At 42.8% G+C, this 17,918-nt stretch overlaps 1 protein-coding gene across 1 annotated transcript in view; it reads left to right on the top strand.

Annotated features, from left to right (window-relative positions):
• Window positions 1–5,398, top strand: part of LOC121280028 (hydrocephalus-inducing protein-like) — a 478,228-nt gene extending 472,830 nt beyond the window's left edge. Inside the window, exons 30-32 of the mRNA XM_041191656.1 lie at window positions 2,483–2,741; window positions 4,037–4,174; window positions 5,267–5,398. Coding sequence (XP_041047590.1) covers window positions 2,483–2,741; window positions 4,037–4,174; window positions 5,267–5,398 — 529 coding nt within the window. The remainder of the gene's footprint in view (window positions 1–2,482; window positions 2,742–4,036; window positions 4,175–5,266) is intronic.
• The last annotated feature ends 12,520 nt before the right edge of the window (window positions 5,399–17,918 follow it).

The raw sequence follows: 17,918 nt of genomic DNA, 5'->3' as shown, positions 1-17,918 counted from the left end.
CATTCAGCACTCTTTGCCCTTACACCTCCAGGCCAACTTACCCAGTATCTACTATAGGCAGAGCTCAGGAACCATGATGAAACAAAATAAAATTTTAAATATCTATTATAGAGTTTACTATATAAAAAGTCCCATTCATGAAAGCCCATTCAAAACATTTAAATTCCCTCAAGTACTTATTCCCATAGCAAAACAAGCAGACTTATATTCATAACCCCACATCAAATATATATAATCTTTTAATAACCTCTTTGAGCTGTCAATAAAACTTTGACCCTACAGCCGCTTACCCTACTGTGTTAATGATAGGTTGTGGAAAGCAGCCAAACATTAATAATACTATAATGATAGCACTTACGGTTATGTCAACAAAGGGCTATTGAAATTGATAGAACAGACTTTTCTCAACTCCCAAAGACACAGGCAGGCATTTCTCTTCAATTTCTAAAGGGATGTCCATTTAAATAACTTGACAGCTTGACAGTTCCACAAATTCTAATGGTCGTTTGAGAACATTTATGACTTCTCTAAAGATTTGTTACTCCCATACTACGAGATAAGGCCTTTGCACCAGTGAAGATGGCGTCTGCTTCACCTCCCTTCTGCTCCCCGCCCCCACTCCATGCCTGTGAAAATAGGAACTGCTGGAAGTTCACCAAATTCCACCCTTTGTACTCTGTTTACATTACACTCCACTTGTGACCACTCTGTGCAACCGCTCAGTTATTCCATTTCAAGTTTTTATCCAATTCACTTTTGAAAGTTATTATTGAGTCTGTTTCCATCACTCGTTCAGGGAGTGCATTCCAAATCACAAAAGTAACACACTGTGTAGCACTTTTCCCTAATGCATGCCCTGGTTCATTTTCCAATTACCTTAAATTCATGTCCTTTGGTGACTGACTTAACTGCCTTTAGAAATAGTTTCTCGTTATTTTTTTCTATCAAAATTGTTCATGGATTTGAATGTCTCTATTAAATCTCCTCTAAAGAATTTTCTTTAGAGCTCAAGAAACCATCTTAAAAATATAGCTTTCATAAACAACAGCAGACTCAATAAAACCTCAGTCAGAAATGCATCAGCTCATGATAAAACATCTGATGCCAAAGCTTGAAAAGGTCTCTTACAAATTCCCCCAGCCCCCTCCACTTCTGTCTCTGTCGATAATATTTTTACACTTTCCATTTTCAAAGCTCCAGGCCCCAATCCTGGCCCGTACCCACAGGTGGCCCTCACCTTATTAGTGGTGCTAGCTCCACTTCAGCTGATAAAAGTTTCAGCTATTCTACTAATCTCCAGTTAACGTTAAATGGGAATCTGTTGGAATGCATGTGCATTTTTGCTCCATTTAGTCAGGTAAAGTGACATGATTTGTTGGGGCATCATGCTGGGTTGAGTGGGTCAATGGAAATTGAGAAAGATCAAGGTTCAGGATTAATGTGGGATAAAATAAACTTGAATTTCTGCATTTGCTGAGATTTGTAACAGATGTAGATGTGGAAGCCTTGTGGACTTTGGCTTTTTCAACATACTGTCCTGAATGTTCATCAGTCCAAACCTGGTTAAACTCTACTGAGTTTCCTAGTCCCTTAACAACTCGATTTCAGAAATTAGCCCTCGTCTGCAAATATCACCACAGATTTGTTTCACTTTAGCTGAATTTTCTTTTCAAGCTATACCTCCCAAATCATGCTTAATACTCCTCCAACCATCAGAGGCCAACTCCCACCCTGACATTCTGCCTCCTGGAATTCTTTACCAAAAGTACATGGCCTAGCAAAGGAGAGTGTTTAAGAAACCAGTTTTTTGGATAGTGAAGATCAATTCGGGGTTGGAGTAAGGGCACAGCCATGCAATATTATAGATTTGTTGTTGAAAACTGTAGTCTGAAACTCTGCACCATTGGAACCAGTCTGAACAAACAGTGCCTCTCTTGATTTAACTTCTTCTTCGAATGGATGTTAGCTTTGTTCATAATTTCAGTTGTGTGTAATTGTATAGAAATTTATAAAATTGCCCAATGTGGAAAAAATCTACCCATATGTAGTGGCATATAATGAACTCCTGGCAATTAAATGCCAACTTGTTAAATTCTTTGACATTGATAGACTTTTGTTATAAAGGGCTAAGGAACCAAAGTGGATGAATGAAGTTCAGATGCAGATCTGCCGTGATTTAATTGAGTAGCAGAGCAAGTTTGAGGGGCTGAATGGCTGACTCTGGCCCCTATGTTCCTTTGTTCATGTCTTTTGTTAATTGGATGGAGTGTTGACATTTTATAGAAACTTTGATGAGTGATTATTTTTTCAATTGAGTGTAAATATTTACTTTTATATGGCAATAGCCTACTTGTGTGGCTCATAAACCTCTCTATAGAATGAACCTTTTCCTAGCCCATTATAGTCATCTATTGTATGACTGCAAATGAAAATAGACCTGGAATTTTAATAACAGTTTTTATTGTGTCATATTTTATTGCAGTTCCAATGTCTGCCGCTATTCTGTTAAGTTGACAAACCGTGGACGACGACGCCATCAGATATACTGGAAGACAATAGGCTTTCCCCTGACCTTTAAACCCAATCCACAGAAACACTCTGTATCTCGTGATATGAAATATAGAGATTCTTCTGTAATGGGTCACTACATTTCCACCTTCAAAGTTAGACCTCTGCGAATGGACCTCAAACCGGGCATGAGCGACATACTGACTCTAGAGGGAGAATCAGATGGACCTAGGGTAAGGAAAGTTCTCCCTTAAACAACGTGTCAAAATTATTGTTTATATAAGCAACAGAAAAAAGTTACTTGGCCCTACCATGTCTACCCCTTCATCATTGATTTCAATGATGCCTAAGCACTTCTCAGGTATCCCTCAATCTATGCTTCTTTAGAAGCAAGTCTAGAGTCTACTTCCATGGCTTTCAATGGGGCTAAATTTGATAAGTGCCGAATACTGACACAGGAATCATGATGAGGAATTAACTCATGCTTGTTACTTTCAATGCAGGTAGCATACCAGCTTTGTGCTGAGTGCTAACTTTCATGATTATTAATCATGTTGTTGAGTGGCTGCACCCTTGAACATGGGGCCCAGGTTTGTGCAAGGCTAGGACCACTTAAAGCTGTCCTGAGGTGTTTAAAGCCAGTCTGCATCTCTTAAAGGGAGACACATTCTCACTTGAGCAGGTACTGGAACTGTTTACAGAAGAGGGTATGAGCAGGAAGAAGATGGGGAGGTAGTGGTGTTACGGTAAAATCACTGGACTAGTAACCCAAAGCTCAGATAATGTTCTGAGGACATGGGTTTAAATCCCATCACAGCAGCTGTTGAAATTTAATTTCAATTAATAAATCTGGAGTATAAAGTTAATCTCAGTAATGGTGACCATGACAACTATAATTGAGAGTTGTAAAAAACCCATCTGGCTCACTAATATCTTTTAGGGAAGGAAAAGTGCTACCCTTAACTGGTCTGGCTTACATGTGACTCCAAACCCTAAGCTGAAAACCCACAGTAGTTGACTCTGAACTGCCCTCAGTTCAAGGCCAATCAGAGATGGGCAACAAGTGCTGACCTTGCCAGTGATGTCCACATCCCATGGAAAAAAAGTGCATTGTTTCATAATAGTTTCTTTTCGTTCATGGGATGCGGATGTGGGCATTGTTGGCTAGGCTAGCATTTATTGCCCATTTATAATTTCCCTTTTCCAGAGGGTATTTAAAGAGTCAACCACATGTAGGTCTGGAGTCACATGTAAGCCAGAACAGGTAATGACGGCAGATTTCCTTCCCTAAAGAACATTAGTGAACCAGATGGGTTTTTACAACAATCAGCAATAGTTTTATGGTCATCATCAGACTTTTGACTCCACATTTTTATTGATTTCAAATTTCAGCATCTGTCGTGGTGGGATTCAAACCCGGCATTACCCTGGGTCTCTGGAACACTGGTCCAGTGACAATATCACTATGCCACCACGTCCCAAGTGTGTTCTGAGCTTCCCTGACGTTGAATTGGATGTTTTTGTTGAGGAAGTGAAGAAGAGGAAGCAGGTCATCTATCCACAAGGGTTCAGGAGAAGCTCCAGACAAACTGCGAAGACACTGGGAGGACTTAGCAATACAGATCAATGCTATCAGTCCACCCTGTTTGACCTGGGTGCCGTGTTAGTAAAAGAAGAACCCAGGAACAAGAGTAGGCTGCTCAAGCCTGTTCTGCTGTTCAATGAAATCATGGCTGATCTGTAACCTAAGTCCAAAAGCCTGCTTCTGCCCAATATCCTTGATTACCTTTATCTAACCAAATTCTCTGTTTTAAAATTAACAATTGATCCAGCATCAATTGCCATTTGCAGAAGAGAGTTCAAAACTTCTGCCACCTCTCATCTGAAGACGTTTTTCCTGATTTAATTCCTGAAAAGTCTGGCTCTAATCTTTTAACTGTGCACTCTAGTCCTAGACTTCCCAATTAGCAGAAATTGTTTCTCCCCACCTACCCTCTCTGTTCCCTTTAGTATCTTGAAAACTTCAATCAAATCACCATTTCACCTTAGCTTAACCCTTGGAGTCTAGCCATCATTCCAATGAGCTATTCTTTTCCTTTTTGGTTCAGAGTAGATAATGTCACATTTGCTGACAATGAAGTCTACTTGTCACAGTTTTACCCATTTACTTAATCTATCAATATCTCTCAGGCTGATGGCATGGCCTCAAATGGTGGAGCTTTGAAAATTGGGAATGCAAAAAGAGGCCAGAGGTCATGGATCACAGATACCTCAAATGGTTGTAGGACTGAAGGAGGTAACAGAGATAGGGACAGTGAGGCTATGAAGGGATTTGCACATAAGCATGGGAATTTTAGAACTGAGATGTTGCCAGTCGGGAGTCTATCTGGTCATTTAGCATAGGGATGATGGGTGAACAGGGCTTGGTATGAGATAAGAAACAGATAGCCGAACTTTGGATGCCCTCAAGTTTGTGGAGGATACAAGGTGGGAGGCCAATCAAGGGAGCGTTGGAATAGTTTCGTCTGGATGTAACAAAGCCATGGATGAGGTTTTCAGCACCAGATTAACTGAAGCAGAGCCGGAGATGAGCACTGTAGAGTGGTCTTAGTGATGAAGAGGAAGGTGAACTCATGATCAGAAAGTTGCAAACAGTCTAGTTCAGCCTCAGACAGTGGCCAGGGAGAGGGATAGAGTCAACAGCTATCTCTCCTAACAGTCACACAAAGGTATGCCATCTAAGTCTTTTTCTACTCAGGAAAATGCCATTTTTGAAATTGCCATGTTACCACAACTTGTTGATGCCTTAGAAATGAGTAATGTCCTCCAGTATCTGTGCTGGGAATGTCACCAGCAGGTGACTGTGACTGACAGACCTCATCCATACTAGAGTAAAGTTATTAGCTTTTGAAAGGAAGGGATCTGCCAACATTAAATCATTAATGGAGTCCTCATGCAGTGATACAGGCAGCACTGGCCTTTGATGTTCTGTGCTATATGTGGATGCAAAATCAGCTCCTTTGCATAATATCTGCTAGTGTACCGATGCTTTAACGGTTTAGGAAAGGGATTATCCCAAGGAATAGACATGATCCTATTGCAGGCATTGTTGTAGAGAAAGAGGACCCTTTTTGCAGTAAAAGCACATGCCCTTCAGAAGATCAGTGACAAAGCAGCTTGGCTGTAGGTAGCAGTCAGAATGAATGAGGATCTTTATCTTCAAGTGTGAAACATCCATGGCCTGAATCTTCTGGTCGGCATGTTGGGGGGTGGGGGGATCCACACTCACCGATGCGTAAAATGACATGCAGTGACATCGGGCGTGTGTCCCGACGTCACTGCGCATCATTCCAATCTTCAGTTTGGCGGGCATGCACCGGAGTCGGCTGCAAAACCACTGAACTGTCAAAAGCCTATTAAGGCCATTTAAAAACTAAATGTAATAATTAACAGGGATGCCTGTCTAACCTTAAGGTTGACGGACAGGTGAAGAGCCCAGACGGCCTTCACATTTATCATGAAACCTCACCCACGGGCGGGATGAGGTTTCATGAAGGCTTTATATATTAAGTAAATTTTTTTATTAAAATTCATTGACAGGTACCAGCTCATGTGACACAGTCACATGAGGGGTCATGTCTGAATAATTTTTTTCCCCTTTATTTCAATTTTACAAAATCAAAGTAACCTTCTTGAGGCAGCTCCATGCCTCAGGGAGATTTCTGCACTCTTTTGTAAAATGGCGACATGTAGCCAATCAAGGGCGGCAATTGGTTGTATGCCCACCCGCACCCGCTCCCGCTCCCGCTCAGCCCCACCCCCGATGGGGAGAAAACTCTCCCCCAAAAGAAGATAGATGGATTAGTGTTACGATCCCCTCGGAGACCAAGACTGTAAAAGAACCAAACTTCCCAAGAAACCCCAATGGAAGAAACCGATGGATAAGATTCCACATTTAAAAACTTTTGCTGTGACAATCAAACCAAAATCATCATAAATTAAACATGAATTATCAGAAAATTTTAATCAATTGAAACCATAAATTACACTTTAAATAGCTGAGACAAAAAAGATAGTTCTCACAGATTTCTTGTGACATGACTCTCAGTCACAAAGTCCCTCAAAACTCAGTCTTTCTCATGGACAGTTACAGTTCCTTTATTCATCTAGGGGTTAGGCATAAAGTCCCATCCGACAGCCTCAGGGAGATCAGCGCCAAATTGAAAAATGGTCAACGGACAAAAATAAAATTTCCCTGACAAGTCTCCTAATGTCACGCTATCATGAGTTGGGACATGTCCACCACTTTTATTCAAACTTTTATTAAATTTTTAAAAACCCTCATGAAACCTCGTCCCGCCCGTGGATGAGGTTTCATGCTTTTTCTAAAGCCCGCCAGCGCTCCTGGCCTGCTCGTCAACCTTAAGGTTGGATCGGCAGGTCCATTTAATTACTTGAATTACTTTTTAAATAGCCTCAATAGGCTGTTGACAGGTCAGCGGGTGCACAGATAATTCGGTTGCTCCCCCTCCGGCCTGAAAATTGAAATGGCGCAGGGTGACGTCGGTTGTCCCGCCCGACGTCATCCCGCGTCATTTTACACGTCGGCGATTGGGCCCTGACCCCGCTCGCTGACCTCAATATCCTGGCCATATAGAAATTAAAAGCAGGAGTAGGCCATTCGGCCCTTCGGGCCTGCTCTGCCATTCAATATGATCATGGCTGATCCTCTATTTCAAAGCCATATTCATGCTTTCTCTCCATGCCCCCTGATGCCCCTAATATTCAAAAAATTATCAACTTCTTTCTTGAATATACTCAGTGACCCAGCCTCCACAGCCTTCTATGATAAAGAATTCCGCAGGTTGACCACCCTCTCAGTGAAGAAATTTTTCCTCATCTCAGTCTTAAATGGCCTGCCCCATACCTTGAGACTGTGGCTCCTGGTTCTAGATCCCCAACCAAGGGAAACATCCTCCCTGCATCTACTTTGTCTAGCCCTGTGAGAATTTTACATTTCAATCAGGTCCCCTGTCATCCTTCTAAACTCTAGTGAATACAGGCCCAGTCGAACCAATCTCTACACATACGACAGTCCTGCCATCCCCGGTATCAGCCTAGTAAACCTTCGCTGCACTCCCTCTATGGTGAGTATATCTTTTCTTAGGCAGGGAGACCAAAACTGCATGCATTACGCCAGGTGTGGCCTTACCAAGGCCCTGTATAACTGCAGTAAGACATCCCTACTTCTGAACTCAAATCCTCTTTCAATGAAGGCCATTCTCCTTCCTAATTGCTTACTGCACCTGCCTGTTTACTTTCATTGACTGGTGTACAAGGACATCCAGATCCCTTTGAGCATCCACATTTCCCAATATATCACCATTTAAATAATACTCTGCCTTTCTGTTTTTCGCACCGAAACGTATAACTCACATTTATCCACATTATACTGCACCTGCCATGTGTTTGCCCACACACACAACTTGTCTAAATCATCCTGAAGCCCCTTTGCATCTTCTTCACAACTCACAACCCCACCCAATTTTGTGTTTGCTTTTCCGGCTGTGCCATGAATTTCTAGCTTAGCTGTCTTTGTCACATACATTCTCCATAGCCACTCAACTGTTCTGATCACTTGCTGAAATTTGATCTCTCAGCTTTGTGTTTTATTTTTCCCCAATCAGCTTCCATTTCCCTGGCAACTAGAAGCACAGGCTGAGTTCTCAGAGGTCTGATGTCATAGCAGCGAATTCCAATTTACTTCCCCCCTTCCTAGAAACCTGGGCCAGGATTTCCCGGTCAGCGAGTAGGGGGTGGCACCCGCTTGCTGACACATAAAATGATGCGGGATGACGCCGGACAATTGACAAAAGTAATTAAAAGTGCTTCATGGACTTGCCCATCCAACCTTAAGGTTGGCAGGCAGGCTGGGAGCCCTGGCAGGCATTGGAAAAAGCATGAAACCTCATCCACGGGTGGGATGAGGTTTCATGAAGCTTTTTAAATTTTTAGTAAAAGTTTTAATGAAAGTGATGGACATGTCCCAAATCATGTGACAATGTCACATGAGGGGACATGTCAGGGGAATTTCTTTTTCTATTGTTAACATTTTTAAATTTGGCGCCGATCTCCCTGAGGCAGCACTTAGCCTCAGGGAGATGAGTGCACTCTTTCGTGTGCATGCGCGAAAGACCGCACTCTTGGTTTATGGATTCCCCCTCCACCCACCCGCCCACACAGGGAGCGCATAGCGCTTCCTGGTGGACGTCACGCTAGGCGGGCCTTAATTGGCCTGCCCACGTAAAATGGCGGTGCGCCCCCAATCGGGGGTGCCTGCGCGCCTGCAATTCAACTTCGCCCCCAACGGGGGGAAAATTCTGCCCCTGGAGTTTTGGCTTATTAGGTTATAGTTAGGAACTATCTCAAAAAAACTGGCTTTGAAATCAAAGCCACTGCACCCAACAGCTTGCAACCATAGTTTTCATCATATTAGTGTTACAATTGGATATAAATGGTTTAGATCTAGTAGCTATTACAGAGATATGGGACTGCATTTTCCTTGCCCCTCCCAACAGGGAGCAGATTGGCAGGTGGTGGGGAGCGGGGTTGCGTAACATTGGGTCCCATGCTATTGGGTGCCATTCCGGGCACCTACATGCTGACCCCTCCCTCACCGCATTTTTACCAGCAACAGGAGGCGTCAGGAGCACCGCCCACACTTCTCCTAATTGAGGCCCTTAAGTGGCCAATTAATGGCCAGTTAAGGGCCTTCTCCTATCACCACTGGGAATTCACGTGTGGTGGGAGAGGCTCACGCCAAATACGCAGCCCAGAGGGATTCGCAAGTTGGACTGATGGCTGGCCAAGATGCAAGTATTTGAGGAAGATCAGAAGCACTCTGCCAAGCTGTGGAAAATGCTGGAGGATCAGCTTCTTGTAAAGGTGAACTTTAGAATACACCATTTAGGACTGATGGGTTACAGACAACAGCCACAAGAATCAATTGATCAGTTCATTAGACCTTTTGGGCAAAAAGACAGGTCACGATAGTGACACAATGCTAAAAGATGGCAAAAAGTATGAAACCATTGTAGCTGGACAACAGCACCTGCAAGCATTAGGTGCAACTACCAGTATTGATGCGGTAGTCAGGATGCAGAAAGCAAGCAAGTCATATGGAAAGTGTGGTCTGCAGCACCCACTGAGAAGCTTTCCTGCATCCCAAGATTTTTGTAAGTTCTGCCATGTAAAAGGACATTGGATTCAACTATATAGGAAATCTGATCCTGGAGGTGCGACCAGATGTAAAATGCAACCAAACAAGAAGTATGTGCAGTGTACTGCCAGCAACAACAGGCAGTGCGCCAGAGACCCACATAGGTACAAGCACATACATGAGGTTAGCAGCCACACAGACCAGGGTGAAGATGTAGAGCGGACATATCTTCAACCAGAAGTCAAACAGTTAGAGGCTTTTGTTACTATCAACATTATCTACCCAAAGAGAAGCAGCAAACACACGTTCACAGCCAAAGTCGACACGAGAGCGAGTGCGAATATCTTACCAGTCAGAATCCTGAAGGTTATGGTGTCTGGATTGTTGGAAGTCAATGATACAACTACGACAGACAAACTAACTTCATTCAATGGTCACCCATTCATTGCATAGGTACAGTGACATTGAAATGCAGCTACAGAAAATCTGCATGGAAACTACAAGTGGATATGAGTGGACCAGCAGTCGCAGGGTTACCGGTGTGTTTGGAAATTAAGATTATGACCATACATGTGATCACCAAGATACCAATCGCAGCAGAAGAGGCCAAAAATAATCATATTGAGTCAGCCCATGACCTACAAAAGACATACAAAGTGGCAAAGATTAGTGGTAAGCCAGAGGATTGAGAAATTTTAAAAAAACAACAAAAGATGACTAAAGAGGGAGAAAATAAACTTTGAGGGTAAACTAGCAAGTAATATAAAAATGGACAGCAAGAGCTTCTTTAAATATATAAAAAAGAAGAGATAGGCCAAATTGAACATAGGCCCCTTGGAGAATGAGGCTGGAGAAATAATAATAGGGAACCAGGAAATGGCAGAGAAGTTGAATAAATACTTTGCTTCAGTCTTCACAGTTGAAGACTCTACTAGCATTCCAGAAATACTAAAGAATCAAGGGGCAAAAGGGGGGGGGAAGGAAATAAATACAATAACTATCACTAAAAGAAAAAACACTAGGGAAACTAATGGGGCTAAAGGCTGATAAGTCCCCTGGATCTGATGGGTTGCATCCTAGGATATTAAAGAAAGTATCTACGGAGATAGTGGATGCACTGGTAGTAATCTTTCAAGAACCCTTAGATTCTGGAAAAGTCCCAGAGGATTGGAGAACAGCCAATGTAACACCCTTATTCAAAAAGGGAGGGAGACAAAAAGCAGGTAACGATAGGCCAGTTAGCTTAACATCTGTCATTGGGAAAATGTTGGAGTCTAGTATAAAGGATGTAATAGCAGAGCCTTTAGAGATACATAATCCAATCAAGCAGAGTCAGCATGGCTTCATGAAGGGGAAATCATGCCTGACAAATTTAGTAGGCTTCTTTGAGGAGGTGGATAGACAAAAGGGGAACCAGTAGACTTAATATATTTGGATTTCCAAAAGGCATTCGATAAGGTACCGCACATAAGGCTATTTAATAAGAAAAGAGCCCATAGAGTTGGGGGTAGTATATTAGTATGGCTAGATGATTGGCTAACTAACAGAGGACAGAGGGTTGGGATAAGGGGAGCATTTTCGGGATGGCAACCTGTTACTAGTGGAGTGCCACAGGGATTAGTGCTGTGGCCTCAATTATTTACAATATATATTGATCACTTTGATGAGGGAAGTGAATGTACTATCGCCAAGTTTGCAAAAATAGATGGGAAGGCAAGTGGTGAGAATGACACAAGGAGTCTACAGCAGGATATAGACGGGTTAAGTGAGTGGGCAAAAATTTGGCGGATGGAATATAATGTGGGAAAATGTGGGGCTATGCACTTTGGCAGGAAGAATAAAGGAGCTGAATATTATTTAAATGGTGAAAGAATGCAGAAGGCTGCAGCACAGAGGGATTTGGGAGTTCTTGTGCATACAAGTTCAACAGGTAAAAGGGAAGGTAAATGGAATGTTGGCCTTTATTTCAAAGGGAATGGACTATAAAAATAGGCAAGGCTTGCTAAAACTATACAAGGCACTAGTTAGACCACACCTAGAATACTGTGAACAATTTGGTCCCCTTATCTAAGGAAAAATATACTGTCATTGGAGGCAGTCCAGAGAAGGTTCATTAGATTGATCCCAGGTTTGGAGGGATTTTCTTATTAGGAGAAGTTGAGTAGGTTGGGCCTGTACTCATTGGAATTTAGAGAATGAGAGGCAACCTTATTGAAACATATAAGATTCTTAGAGGGCTTGACAGGGTAGATGCTGAGAGGTTGTTTTCCCTTGTGGGAGAGTCTAGGACCAGAGGGCATAATCTCAGAGTAAAGGGGCGCCCATTTAAAACAGAGATGAGGAGGAATTTCTAATCTCAGAGGGTAATGAATCTGTGCAATTCTTTACCGCAGAGGGCTGTAGAGGCTGGGTCATTAGGTATATTCAAGGCTGAGATAGACAGATTTTTAATCAGTAAGGGAATCAAGGATTAGGGGGAAAGGCAGAAAAATGGAATTGAGGATTATCAGATCAGCCATGATCTCACTGAATGGCGGAGCAGACTCGATGAGCGGAATGGCCTACTTCTGCACTTGCGTCTTATGATCTTAACCAGGCAGATTCAACGCCATAGGGAATTTCAGAGGTAATGCCATTCTACGCCTCAGAGAAGATGCAATCCCATCAATCGACCCTCCTAGAAGGAGAAGCTAATGAGCTTGTTTGATGTTATAGAGCGTAACAAGGTCATTTCAGAGGGCAGTTAAGAGCCAGCCACATTGCACTGGGTCTGGAATCACATGTAGGCCTGACCAGATAAGGATGGCAGATTTTCTTCCCTAAAGGACATTAGTCAACCAGATGAGTTTTTACAACAATTGATGATAGTTTCACAGTCACCATTACTGAGACTAGCTTTCAATATTTATTACCTGAATCCAAATTGCACCAGCTGCCATGGGAGAGTTTGAACCCAGGTCCCCAGGGCATTAGCCTGGGTCTCTGGATTACTAGCGCGGCAAAATTACCACTACGCCACCATCTCAAGGTTGAACTTATGAATTTTGGCCAACATTAGTGCAACCAACTTCAGGAGAAAACAGCAAATGATTCACAACTGAAGGCATTATGGAGAGTCATTGCAGATGGTTTGCCTGATATAATACAAGAAGTGTCAGACACCCTCAGATGTTTTTGTCCATACAGAGATGAACTAAGTATTTAAAGAGGCATTATTTTCAAAGGAAAACAGATACTAGAATCTGAAGCTCTTCGCCAGGATATATTGTCACAGTTACACCAGGGGCATATGGACATAGAGAACTCAAGGTGCCTGACAAGCTGTACTGTGTATTGGGCTGAAACCAACAATGATATCAAGAAGATGGCTGAGGATGTGTGAAGCATGCCTGAGATACCAGCCACATTAACACAAAAAAGATTTACATCATCACGAAGTTCCATCGTACTCTTGGTCTAAAATCGCAACAGATTTATTCACTATCCATGGTGATGACTTTCTCCTAGTCACTGCTGTGACAAACCCAAAAAGGAAAAGAAAATAACTTACTTTATCTTGAATCGGAAATCGGCCCCAGAGTTTGGGAACTACAGTTCCCAGTGGGCTCTGGCGGTCTCTGCACATGTTCCAGCTGTAGAATGGCCGCACACATGCAGTTTTTTCTTTTTCCGATCTTCAGGTGCTGTTCATGTGCTGATCGGGCAATGGCCGCACATGCGCAGATGGTGCATTTTTTGGTTCCAGGCCAAAATGGCCCTGAGCACACGCCCAGTTCATTTTAAAAATATTTTTAGATTGAAACTGTTCCTGCACAGAAGGGGAGGAAGAAAGTGAAACAGCGCAAAAAGGTCAGGGGACCTTCTGCATCTCCACAGAAGAGCACCATTCTGCAATAAGTGCCAGCAGCAGCACGACACCAGAGCTGCAGGGGGATGGTCCCAGAACAAAGAAGAAAGATCCCAAAACCAGGGAGTGGGATAGAAAGAGCTCCCAGGAAGACAGGCAAGTCAATGGGACAAGAATAGGAATCTGAAACAGGACCTGTTAAGTGGAATTGAAAGTAAGGAGAAGAAGAAAAGACTCTGAATTAAAAATACAGAGATGCATGGAGCAGATTTAAAGCAAACAAAGAACAAAGAAAAGTACAGCACTGGAACTACAGCCCTTTGGCCCTCCAAGCCTGTGCCGATCGTATTGCCCATCAACTAAAACATTTTGCACTTCTGGGGTCCGTATCCCTCTATTCAAAGTGAGCTTGAGAGAAGCCAGAAGATCCAAGGAGGGAGCCGAAGACTGATGACTCCTTACTGTAGGCTTTTGGAGTAGTGGTGTTCTGCTTGGCATGTTTAAATATCTGAGAGATTGTGTGTGAAAGGTGAAGCTTGAATGCACGCAGAAATCCAGGAGAAAGGAACACCGGAAAGAGATGTTGAAGCCCTGGAGGTCAACCCTTGTTGGAGACGTCCGAGTGAAAGCATCGTTTGGGAGAGAATTCCAAAGCAAGTTCTTTGAATGTAAAGGTTGGAAGCCCTCGTGAGAAAGGTAGGGTTTCAGTGAGACCAGTTGGCTCATGGTGTGACAAGTGTCTACGTAGTTGATGAGAAATCCATAGAAACTTGGTTTTGGAGCTGGTGTGTTCAGCCATAGTTTGCTTATTAATTTACACGGACTCTATATTTACTGTGAACATTAGACTATAAGATAGATTTTTTAACTTGTGAAATCTTTACGAATTTGTATATATCTGTAAAGGTATAATTGGGGTGAAAGAGTATTGTAATATAATTCATATTTCCTTGTTTAATAAATGTTTTGTTCTTTTGTTAAAAGTACACTAGCAGACTCCTGTGAATGTGTTCAGTGACTGCCCCTCCACAATTTGTAAACAAAAAAATAAAAGTTAGGGTCTTTCAAGCCAGGTTCCACTCTGGAATCTGACTTGTCCAGCTTAACGTCAGTTGCTATTGTAACACTACTTTTTCCAAGCTTACAATCATCAGACCTCAAGTCCGTGACAGACACAATGATTTCAATTTTCAGCTTGTTTGGTACACCTGAAGGGATCATATCAAACAATAGTCCATGGTACACTGGCAGACCTTTTAGGAACATGTGTGCTAAATGGGGCATTATCCATGTGACACCTTGCCACACCGTTAAATCGTTAATCCTAAAGTGCAGGGAAACAAAGCAAGATCTCTGTATCATCATATTACATTTAAGAATGAGACCTTTAGGGATGGGCTTACTGTGACCAGTGGAAATCATGTTCAGACGGCATACTAGGACAACCTTGCCAACCTGTTTCTCAGAAGTACAGGAGAAACTTCTTGAAAAACGAAGGAGAATGAAGATGGTGTACGACCGACATGCAGCTGCTGAACTGCCTAGTCTGCACAAAGGACAAAAGGTTCAGGTCATACATCCTACCCAGGGAACTTGGTCACCCGCAGAATTATCCAAAGTTGTAATGAGCCTAGATCCTATGAAGTCACAACACCGAATGGAGCGACATTAAGAAGGAACAGAAGCTAGCTAAAGGATTTGTACAACAATATAACATCTAGCAGTCCAACTGTGTCTAGAACATATCCAAAGTTGTACTTGGAGAGTGAAATTGTGGAAGATCACCATGAAAACAATCAGTACTCTGACAACACTAAAAAATACCAATAGATCTACAAGTCAAGAACACCCAAGTGATAAGTCTAGATCTCAGAAAGTTCCGGGTGGATTGTGAAACCACCAATACGTTACAAGAATCTTAAAGTCTTAATTTCTTAAATCCTTAAACTCTTTAATAGAGATGTACTTTTTAAAATCATAGAACCATAGAAAAGACGTGCAGAAAGAGCCTATTCAGCCCAGGGGGCCAGCTGAAAAATAAAAAAAATACTAGCTGCTCATTCTAATCCCAACCTCCAACACCTTTGCAGGTTACAGCACTTTAAATGCAGATCCAGGTACCTTTCAAATGAGTTGAAGGTTTCTGCGTCCACCACCAAACCAGGCAATGAATTCCAAATACCCACCACCCTCTGGGTGAAGAAGTTTTCCCTCATGTCCTCTTTAAGCATTCTACCAATAACCGTAATTCTGTGCTCCGTCATAATTGACCTCTCTGCTCGGGGAAACAGGGCATCCCTATCTATTCTATCTCGGCCCCTCATAATCTTGCACTTCTCAATCAGGTCACCCCTTAGCCTCCTCAGTTCCAAGGAAAACAACCCCAACCTGTCCAATCTTTCCTCAGAGCTGCAATTTTCAAGGCATTGACAACATTCTTGTAAACCTCCTCTGTAATCTCTCCAGAACAATTATGTGCTTCCTATAATGTTGTACAATTTCTGTGTAAGTAGCTTTCACAATTACCCTAATACGTATGTCTTTCCATTCTTAATTATGTAACGTTATCTTGGAAATAAAGGGGGTTATGATATTGCTTGAAGAGAGAATATGCTAATAAATAAATTGCTAGGATGTAAACCATGTGACCAGCAGACATTGTCCAGAGGAACTTTCAGTTTAGCTAGCAGCATGTGGTGTGCAGGAATGGCCTGTTAACTATAGCTGTTGAATCTTTATAGTAAATCTGTCTGCTGAGCAATCCTGTACTACACCTTCAAATAAACTGATCCTGCGTTTATTTTACCAGTCCTGCGTAAGATTGGTGAGTTTATATTAGCAAACATAGAAATAAAACACTTAAGTGCTTGTCAAAACTTGGGCCTGAAATGTGATAACGTGGGACAGGCTCTCCATTGTTATGAAAATGGCTACAAAGGCCTGGATCTGGAAGTCCCATTCCCAAACACAGCACCTACCATTTTCGCAGGGGTGGGGTTGGGGAATGGGGCAGGTTCCAAATTGTGTATTCGTATAAAACAGCAGCTGCCTCTAGTCGTCTCAGGTTTTCATCAGCTGGGAGTGGGAAACACTATGTGTGCAGATTACACCTGGGAGGAGCAGGTCTAAACTTTGTGGAGTTGTTTGAATAGGTGGGGTACCCTTTGAAGAGGTAGGGTACTCTTTTGGATATGGCCCTGGGACACCTTTAGGAGAGGTAAGGTAATTTTTGGGAGAGGTAAGGTACCCTTTGTTAAATGTAGTAAATTGGTTTTTATCAGTGAGAATGTTTTTTTTTAAATAGTGAATCCTTCAATAGACATTTAAGAACTTTATTTAATCTCAGCATGAGTCTTGAGGTCTGCTCATGATGGATTATGGATGAGTTGGCATTATAGGTGTAAAGGCAAAGGGTGGTTGTTAGGGAGCATGGGTTGGAATGGGTTGGCACTAAGTTGATATAGCAGCCATTAAGGGCCATAGGGGATGGGTAGAGAGGCATAGGTTGGCATGCAGTGTATAAGGGGCCTTGGGGGTGGGTAGAGGGGTATAGGTTGGCATGGAGGATATATGGGGCCATGAAGGGTGGGTAGAGGGGCATTTGTGAACATGGGCAGTATGAGGGGCCATGGGGGTGAGTAGAGGGGTATAGGTTAGTATGGAAGCTATGAAGGGTCATGGGGGTGAGTGGGGGCATGAGGTGGCATTGGTAGGCATGGATGGGGCATGGGGAGTGTGTGTGGAGGTTGAGGGGGTATGGGTGGTGAGGACTAGAGGGCTGTTTTATGTTCTGTTTTTTTAAAAAAGTGTTTTCACAGTGCCGGTGCACCGAGGCAGGCCTTCTGACCAGCCTGCCTCAGCACCCAGCAGCCTTCGCACTCATCCCTGGGTCACCCGCCATGACTCCCGTTTTCCCCCACCCCTCCCTGGACTGAAAGTCTAACCACCTGGAGCACTTTCTTTCTGATGGGATTTGCAGAGCCTAGAATTGTCCCAACTCCTGACCTAGGAGCAAAAATACAGTGCTTACTTTCCTGCCTATCTTTGTGTCATCAGCAAATTTAGTAACCGTACATTCAGTCCTTTCACCCAGGTCATTGATATAGTTTGTAAATAATTGAGGTCCCAGCACCTCTTGCCAACTTGAAAATGACTCATCTATCTCTATTCTCTGTTTCTTGTTAGCCAACCAATTCTCTATCCATGCTAATATGTTACCCGTTACACCGTGAGCGCTAGTTTTGTATAGTAACCTTTGATGTGGCACCTTGTTAAATGTCTTTTGGAAATCCACATACACCACATGTACACCTAATCCACGTTCTTGTTATTTCCTCAAACCGC

The sequence above is a fragment of the Carcharodon carcharias genome, chromosome 7 (assembly GCF_017639515.1).
Source record: "Carcharodon carcharias isolate sCarCar2 chromosome 7, sCarCar2.pri, whole genome shotgun sequence".
Lineage (NCBI taxonomy): Eukaryota > Metazoa > Chordata > Chondrichthyes > Lamniformes > Lamnidae > Carcharodon > Carcharodon carcharias.
This window is presented reverse-complemented; position numbering and strand designations above follow the sequence as displayed.